This window comes from Lepidothrix coronata, unplaced genomic scaffold, assembly GCF_001604755.1.
Source record: "Lepidothrix coronata isolate B3197 unplaced genomic scaffold, Lepidothrix_coronata-1.0 Scaffold345, whole genome shotgun sequence".
Lineage (NCBI taxonomy): Eukaryota > Metazoa > Chordata > Aves > Passeriformes > Pipridae > Lepidothrix > Lepidothrix coronata.
Genome location: NW_016690525.1, coordinates 209,539 through 218,413, shown reverse-complemented (window position 1 = coordinate 218,413; position 8,875 = coordinate 209,539). Strand labels below are relative to the sequence as shown.

The 8,875-nt window shown below is 72.7% G+C and overlaps 2 protein-coding genes across 2 annotated transcripts in view; one reads left to right on the top strand and one right to left on the bottom strand.

Annotated features, from left to right (window-relative positions):
• PLEC (plectin) overlaps positions 1–5,501 on the bottom strand; it is a 43,436-nt gene extending 37,935 nt beyond the window's left edge. The window contains exon 1 of the mRNA XM_017838547.1: positions 4,986–5,501. Coding sequence (XP_017694036.1) covers positions 4,986–5,475 — 490 coding nt within the window. The 5' untranslated portion in view covers positions 5,476–5,501. The remainder of the gene's footprint in view (positions 1–4,985) is intronic.
• Positions 5,502–7,691: 2,190 nt separating this feature from the next.
• LOC108509215 (skin secretory protein xP2-like) lies at positions 7,692–8,870 on the top strand. The gene has a single exon (XM_017838546.1). It carries the CDS (start codon positions 7,692–7,694, stop codon positions 8,868–8,870), a length of 1,179 nt encoding a protein of 392 aa, XP_017694035.1.
• The last annotated feature ends 5 nt before the right edge of the window (positions 8,871–8,875 follow it).

Below are 8,875 nucleotides of genomic sequence, written 5' to 3'. Positions count from 1 at the left end.
CTGCAGCCACGGGGCACCCCGACATCTCCAGCACCCACATCCCGACCCCTTACCCACACACAGAGCTCCGGGGTGGGGGCAGCTCGTGCCCCCCCGCACCCAAGCCTCACTTCAGCACCCATCCCTTCCGTCTTCCTCTCCCCGTAGGTCCCACAAAGGGTCCCCGCGCCGAGGGGAGCCCTCAGTGTGTTTTCCGGTGGGTCCCCACGGCACCGAGGACCCCCGAGCTGCAGGGATCCCGTGCGCCCCACGCCGCGTCCCACCATCCCCGCCCCGAGGCCAGAGGAGACCCCAGGCACACACAGGGCCGGACCGAGCTGTGCCAGGAAGGAGCCTGCGACGGGGAAGGGGGTTCTGGGGGACGCCAGGGCGGAAACACCCCCCTCCGACCCCCCGGCCCGCAGGTCACCTGCTCCTGGCCCGCAGCAGCACCCGCAGCAGAGCGCGAAGCCCATCGCGCGTCCCGGCCCCGGCGCCCCCCGCCCTGCTCGGCGTCCGGCCGCGTCTGGTGGGAGCGCGGCGGGATCCGTGCCCGGAGCGCGGCCTGAGCCGCGGCCAGTGACTCACACAGCCCACGGCCTCCGCCAGCCCGGCTCCTCCTGTTCCCAGGCAGCGTGGAGCCCACCCACGGCCGCTGCGCTGGGAGCCCCCGAGCCAGCCCGGCCGCGGGCAGAGCGCAGCAGGCAGCCGGGACAAAGCCGGAGGGGCTCCGGCCACCTGGCACGGGCACAGGCTTGGCACGGGCATGGCACAGCACAGGCACGCCATGGCACAGGAACCCTGGTCAGGGAGACACCCAAGTGGTTCAGAGTCGGCTGCAACCCGTTATCACCCGGAGTGCTGGGGGGCTCCTGGAGCTGGGCACATCCCTGCCAGAGGGAGCACAGAGTTCTCAGGAGGATCTTAGGGGGTCTCGGGGGTCTTATGTCAAAACCCAGCACGGCAAAAGCCAGCCAGGATGAGCCAGGCCAGCAGCAAGGCCGAGGTGTGGGGGCTGGGCACGGCAGAGCACGGCATGGCACGGTGCCGACCCACGGCTCAGCCCCACGGCAGTGGCCGTGTCCCATCTGTGCCGCAGAGATAAGGAGCTGGGGGCAGCGGGGGGAGGGCCGAGCCGGAGCGATAGCGCCCGGGGAGCGGGGAACACCGCCTGGAACGGGACACGTGTCCCGCGGGATGTGCGTGCCACGCCCGCCACGCTTCCCGCACACTGCCACGGCTCCGACACGCTTCCCACGGCTCCAGCAGGCTTCCCATGGCTCTGACACGCTTCCCACGGCTCCACCATGGAGGACATGGGACAGTGGCGGGAAGAGCCTCCTCATGGAGGCCAGAGGCGGTGCCGGGGGGACCGTGCTGGGGGAACCGTGCCGGGGATGCCCGTGGTTGCCAGCCACGGCCCCTCGAGGCCGGTGAGTCATGGCTGCGGCCAGCAGCAGCATCCGATCCTCCCGGCCTGGCACAGCCGGAGCCGCCAGCGCGGTGGAAAAGCTGAGTGGAGCGGAAAGGGGGGGGACAGGGGGGTTCCCAAACCTCTGGGGCCCCCCTCCGCCCACTGCCGCCACGTCTCTGGCAGCCTTGGAAACCGGAGCGGGGCCAAACAAACAGCGGCATCCTGCTGCCAAAACCAGCCGGCGCCGCCACCAGCCCGCCAAGCTCTGCCGCGGCTTCCCCGCTCCCCCCCCAGCCTTTTGCCCCCCAGCCCCCCAGGCACGGGGATAGAGACACAGGCAGGAGCCCTGGCTGGGCCGTGGTGCCCCTTGAAAACACCTGCCCTGACACTGCCGAAACTGCCACCGAGAGCAGTTGGTACAGCCCCTCATTGCCCGGGGCAGCCCCCCGCGGGTACTGGGCAGCCCCCCCGCAGGCATCAGGCAACCTCTCGTGAGCACCGATCAGCCTCCCGCGGGCACTGGGCAGCCCCTTGTTGTCACCCGGCAGTCCCCACCCCGACCCCCCCGCGGGTTCCAGGAGCAGCGCTCAGAAACAACCCCACTGCCCCGGCGAGGCACAGCCCAGCACGGAGACCACCGGCGGAAACCCCCCCGAGCGATTGCGGAGGTGCAGACCCCAGCACCGCCGAGAGCGGCCGGTGCTGCCGGAGCCTCCCGGATTCCCCAGCTCGGGAGGGTTGCGGCGCGAAGGGATGATGGGCCCCGGCAGGTGCGACCTTGGGGGTGCCCTTCGGACTGGGCCGGCGCCAGGGACAGCGGCCCCCCCGGCAGGGGCAGCCAGGGCTCCAGCCCGGCCAAGGTGCCCTGCCCGCCTTATCTGGTACCGGCACGGGCAGCGGCCGCGGCCTCCGCGGCTCCCACCGGCCACGGGCCCGGCAGTGGTTTCGCAGCGCGGCGGCTGCGGGAGCGGGGCCGTCCCGGCACGGCGGCGGCCGCGTGACAGTGCCCGGTGCCGCACGCAGATCGACGGAAACCGCAGCCAACGCCCTGGAAAGTGCCGCGAGGGGGGGCCGCGGCCGCCGGCAGCGCCCCGGCAGCAGGGATGGATGCAGGTGGCCGAGTCCGCGCCGGCGGAGGGTGGGGGGGGGTCTCATGGAACCCCCAGACACCAGCACCCACTCGGCCCTTCCCGGGCCCCCCTGTCACCAGATCCCTGTCCCCAAAAATATTTGGCACCTTCACACTTCGGGATGGGGATGCTGGGGAAGGGTTTGGGCAGCCACCCCCGCGCCGAGGGGCTGCTGCCGGGATCCCCACTCCTAATGGTGTCGGGGAGGGGGGGGTGTCACACTCCATCAATGCTGAGTCACTCCTGGGTACCACCTGGTGCTGCATCCCGCCCCCCCACCGGGATGTTCCCCCACGGCAGGTGAAGCTCCCCAGAACCCAGGGCAGCAGGTCTCTCCCCTCGTCCCTCCCCGCACGGGCGGTGAGTCCCCCCTAAAGCCCCTCGGGACCCCCACCCACTCAGGAAGCAGCGGGGCTGCAGGTGTCGTGCCGCTCCCCCCCTCCCCACGGCGAGTGGGCGGGGCGAGGGGCCGAGCCGAGCGGAGCCGGGGGGGCCGAGGGAGGACCGAGGGGAGTCGAACTCACCGGTGTCCCCCGGCTCGTCCCGCCGCCGCCGCCAGTACCAGACCAGGGCGAGGGATGCTGCGTGTCCCGCCGCCACCAGCGACGGGAACAGGGACCCGGTGTCCTCCATGCGGGACACGGGACGGGCTCGGAACCGGCCGGGCTCGGCGGGGCAGGGACGGACCAGCGCCCGCCCCCCCGGGGCAGCGCCCGCTCCGCCTTAACCCCTCCCGGGCCGCGGCGCGGAGACGCCTCCTGCCCGCCGCACCGGCACGGCCCCCCCGTGTTCCCCCCCTGCCGTGTCCCCCCCCGCGTCGTGTTCCCCCCATCCCGGCTTTTTATATCCCGGGACAAGCGCCCCGGCGGCGCCAGCCCCCCTGTCCCTGTCCTTTCCGCAGCCCCCCCGGTCTCACCCACCCGGTACGACCTTCATGGACAAGGCAGGGTGCGGGCAGGTGCGAGCAGGGTGCGGGCAGGTGCGGAGCGCGGAGCGAGGGCACAGCGCGGCTCCGCCGGTGGCGGTGGGGGCGGGGGGGGGCGGGCAGGGAGCGGGCGCCGATATAAATAACCGGGGCCCGTCACCGAGCCCGAGTTAGAACATGACACGGGTGGGGGCGGGACGGGGCGGCCGCGGTGGCACCTCGGGACCCCCGGACCCCCCAGCACCGGTGGGGGGGTCACGCTACCGCCACCTCGGGAGGCGTCGTGACACCGGGACCGAGGGCCCCGGCACGGCCCCGCCGCCGAAGGAGGCCGGCTCTCCGGACCGGGGAGAAAAAGGGGGTGCTGGAGGGGCACCGGCATCCGCTCCGCCCCGCGGGGACCCCGCAGCCCCCCGCCGCCGCGACCCCGTCCCCGCCAGCCGGTAATCCAGGCCGGATTTTCCGGCAGCGCCTCGTCGGGCGGAGAGAAAACCCGGATCCGGATCAGCTGGCACGGCGGGACTGGACGGGACGGCCGGGGCTCCGGGATCGCGCCCCACGCGGGGGTCGGGCAGCGACCGCAGCCTCGGAGCCCGGCGCGGGGTGCGACCCACGGGACAGAGCTCGGGGGAACTCCTCTGTCCCCGCGGGACGTGGGTACTGCCCGCGCAGGACCCGCACCCACGGGGCAGCACCGCGGCGGGCCCGGCCCCCCCGCCGGCCGGTGACTCACGGCGCTGGCAGGGACCGGGCTCGGCGCCTCTGGGCTGGAAACTTGGACCGGCGGCGGCTGCCCACGGCCACGGGCTGACTCACAGCCCGGAGGGGTGCGGGGGGGCCCTCACCACCGCCTCGGGGCGCCGCCGCAGCTGCCCCGCCCGGGGGAGGTGGGACACCGGACGCCCCGCACCCCCGCCGGGTCCAGCTGCCGCCGATCGTGTGTCGGGATCGCGTGTCGCGGGGGAGGCGGTGTTGGGGACACCTTCGCAGTCGCAGCCCCCTCCCCACCAGCCCTGCCCGCCCCAGCTGCCGCCGTCTGTCCGACCCACCCTGGGCACAGCGGGGGCCTTGGAGGCGCAGAGTCCCCACGCACGGCCCCTCACAGCACGGCTCCTTCACAGCACGGCTCCTTCACAGCACGGCCTCCCACAGCTCAGGTTCCCCATGACACTCTCCCCTCCCCACCATGGGGAGCCCGGGAGGACGGCAGCAGTGACACTCCTGCAGCACTCAGGGTCCCTAGCACCCCACCAGCCTCTTGGGGACCCCGGGGAGCCACCTCACTGCACCCTGGTCCCCCCAGCGCCCAGGGACCGCTCCAGCCCACAGGGTCCCCGTGAGCTCAGGGAGGCACAGCGAGGAGCCCCCCAGCACCCTCCTCCCTCCCCAGGCAGCGAGGGGATTGCAGGTGTCCCCCACCCCATCTTTGGTCAGGCACCGGGGGGCTCAGGGGGCTGCAGCCACCCCTGGGAGCAGAGGGGCTCAGGTGCCCCCACCCACGAGAGCACAGGGAGCACCCCAGGGCTCTGGTCGGTACCTGCGGCCGGGCTGGGCTGCGGGGGCAGCTGGGACACCCCCCGCCCTGCAGCGACGGTGACGGGCTCCACGTGCCGCTCGCCCTCGTCCTTCCTGCGGTAGAGCCGGTCGCCGCCGGTGGGACGTACCCGGTGGGTGCCGGTGCCGGTGGTGGCACGGCGGGTGTCGGGGCGTGGGGCGGCGGGGCGCGGGACGCGCTGCAGGGAGCGCGGGACAACGTCGGGCGGCAGGCGCAGGTACTGGCGCAGGTGGGCGATGCCAGCGTCGGTCAGGTACCAGTAGAGGTGTCGCCAGGCGGCCGTTTGGCGCACGAGGCCGCGGGAGTGCAGCGAGGCCATGGCGCGACGAACCTCCACGTTGGCCACGCCGGGCAGCTGTGGGTGGGTGCGCCGGGGGCACCCGTCCCGCTCTCCCACCAGAACGCCCTCACGGAACAGCAGCTCCAGGATGGAGCGGAGCCGCTCCAGCGGCATCAGCATCCCTGCCACCATGGTGCGGGTGGCAAAGCAGAGGGCACCGCACAGGGCACAGGGTACAGGGCTCAGTTACGCCTCACCGCTGCTCAGTATGGTCCGGTGCAGCTCCGTGTGGTACAGCCCAGTACGGTTCAGTACAGTCCAGTATGGCCCAGCACAGCTCAGTACGGCCCAGCCCAGCCCAGCCCAGTATGGTCCAGTACAGTCCAATACAGCTTGGTACGGTCCAGCCCAGCCCAATATGGTCCAGTTCGGCTCGGTATGGCCTGGTACAGCCCGGTACGGTCCAGTACAGCTCAGTATGGCCCGGCACGTCCTGGCGCGATCCGGCACGGCGCGGTGCTGGCTGCCGGCACGGTCGGAACGGCGGCAGCTCCACCCCCGTTCGGGGGGGCCGGGGGGGCCCCAGGCCCAGCCCTGACTCACCACCGGCCCCTCCCCGGCCCCGGCTTCCGCCCGGGGGGGGCACGGCCGGACCCGCCCCCACTTCTCCCCCCCTGCCCCGACCCACCCGGCCGGTTCCTGCGTGGGAACCCCCGCGGCTCCCGCCCCGCCTCCGCCCCGGGACCGGCCCCACGGAGCTCCCGGGGAGACCCCGAGCCGGGGGTGACCCTGAGCCCGGGAGGGGGACCCTGAGGCTGGGGGCAGCCCTCAGCTCGGGGGGAGACCCTGAGCCGGGAGGGGTCTCTGAACTTAGGAGGGGGCACCCTGAGCCCGGAGGATCCCTGAGCCCGGGGGAGAGCCCTAAGCCCGGGGGAGAGCCCTGAGCCGGGGACGTGGCGCCCACGCCCCGCCCGAGCATCGCGCACCGCCGGGCTGCAGGCAGAGCAGCAGGCAGAGCAGCAGGCAGAGCAGCAGGCAGGGGTCGGGCAGGGGGACGGTCAGGTGTATAGGCAGGGGCACAGGCAGGGCTGGGAGGCCACATCCTGCCACGTCGATGTTTGCTCTGCTCCTGCCCCTGTTTATACCGGCGAAGCAGCCCCAGGGGGACCCCACGTCGCCCCCATATCCCCCAGCAGTGACACATCTGTGGTAGTGGCATAGCTGTGCCCCACCACACCCTCCGGGTGGCAGGTGAGGACGAGGCAGCTGCCCCCCACAGCCACCCTCTGAGCCCCCCCGGCAAGGACAGCTGCCCAACACCCTCTCAGTGGCAACTGTCACGGCCTCTAGCACAGCAGTGGGACCCCCAAGCACCGTCGTGGGAAGAGACCGGGCATCGGGGACCCCCCAGGGGCACACCCAGGCTCCGTGTGAGGGGCGGGGTGGGAGTGAGTGCCGGCACTCACACCATGGAGCAGGAGGGACTCTGGGACGAACTGAGGTGCCAGGGATCCCCCCTGTTGGAGGCTGCCCCATGCCAGGGAGATCTCAGCCCCACAGCCCCCAAAAGGGGAGGAACCCCCCCAGGGCTCCCCTGACCCAGCACACTGAGGCTGGGGCACAGGGACAGTGTCCCACAGGGCTGCAGGAGCCCTCTGGCATGGGGGGAAGGGGGATGCTGTGGTCCTTGGGAACACCATCCCCGGCACCTCTCTCCCTGCCGATGGCACTACTAGGAGTGGCAATGGGGTGCACTGGGATTTACTGGTGGGGAGCAGTGACCCGGGCATGGCTCACCCCAGAGCTGGCAGGCCACGGGGACCCCAAACCCACAGATGAGTGATGCAACCGCGCTGGCATCACGGGGTGGGGGCACAAGGACTTGTGCAACTTCCCCATCCCCTGATCTTGGGGGCCAAAGGAAGGTGGGGGAAAAGGCCCCCCGTTGCTGAGGGCCCCCAACACCGGGCACCCCTGGTACAGCTGGTGCAGGGGCCAGGGGCACCAGGGACACTGGGGTGCCCACCCCCCAAAAGGAATCCTCCAGAAGAGCATCAGTCACCTGCCTGAACCCCCACAAGCATGTCTGGCACCACAGAGCACCCCCCAGCCCCACGGTACCCCAGAACCCCAGCAGGGTGGGAATAGATGGGGGGAGCAAGGGGGCAGCAAGAGGGGGCAGAGATGGGTGGGCAGAGATGGTGCAGCAATAGGAGAGTGTTGGGGAAATGATGGGGAACAGAGATGGGGCAGTGATGGAAGGAGTGATGAGGGGCAGAGATGGGGTGAGTGATGGGAGGAGTGATAGAGGGATGAGATGGGGCAGAGATGTGGGAGTGTTCGGGGGCAGAGATGGGGGGAGTGTTGGGGGAGCGATGGTGGGCAGCAGGAGTGCATCCCCCCCAGCCATGGCCCCGCACCCCCAGCCCGCAACGGGGTCACGGCCGCGCCGGCGGCTCCCACCGGGAAGTGCCGCGTCAGCGCCCGCCGCCCGCCGTGATCCAACGCGATGTGACAGCGGGGCCATCGCCAGCATCCCGCCGCTGCCCCGCGCCGGGCAGGGCGCCGGCACCCCTCTGCACTCACCGGGGAGGAGCCCCTCGCCCTCCGCTCCGCGCCGCCAGCCCCCCGCACCGGCCCCGCAGCTCCGCGTCCCGCCGGCGTCGCACCTCGGGGGGGGCAGGGGGGCATCGGCTGCCGGCACGCGGCCCTGGGGGCACCCCCCCCGCAGTCCAGTGCACGCCCCGTGCCCCTCACCCCTCCGGCCCACGGCGCACTCGGGCAGCCCGGCGGGGAGCAGCCCCCCAAATCTGGGGCGGGCAGCGGCTCCTGGCCAAGGGCCCGGCACTGCCCTCCCGGTGCCAGCACCGGTGCCGGTGCCAGTGCCGGGGTCTGGCGAGGCCGCAGGGCTCCCCGTGTCCAGCGGAACAAAGCCGCGGCTGTTTGCGGAGGGCACCGCGGCCAGAGACCGGCTCTTAATGAGGCCGGGGCCGGCGGGGGTCCCGGCACTGGCGTGGGTCCCGGTGCCGGCGGGTGTCCCGGGCTCGGACGGTTCTCACCATAAATCAACCTCGCAGCAGCCCCGGCTCTGCGGGAGCAGACACGGCCCTGGATCCCCCCGCTGGGCCTGCGGCACCGCTGCGGCTGCCGGGCGCCACGACTCTCCCGGGGTCCATCCCATCCCAATTCTCCCGGACTCCATCTCCACCCTCGCCGAGTCCATCCCCACCCTCGCCGGGGTCCATCTCCACCCTCGCCGAGTCCATCCCCACCCTCGCCGGACTCCATCTCCACCCTCGCCGAGTCCATCCCCACCCTCGCCGGGGTCCATCTCCACCCTCGCCGAGTCCATCCCCACCCTCGCCGGGGTCCATCTCCCCCCTCGCCGGGGTCCATCCCCACCCCCGTCGGGCTCCGTTCCAGCCCGACCCCGGCTCGGTGGCTCGCTGCGGTGCCAGGCCCCGCGGTGGCTCTCTGCCCGCTGCGGTGACACAGGGGCCGGTGGCCGCCAGCAGCCCCGTGACCGGCATCCGCCGGCGCCCGTTACTCACGCCCCAGCGCCCCGACTCTGCGGCGCGGCGTGGTAACACGG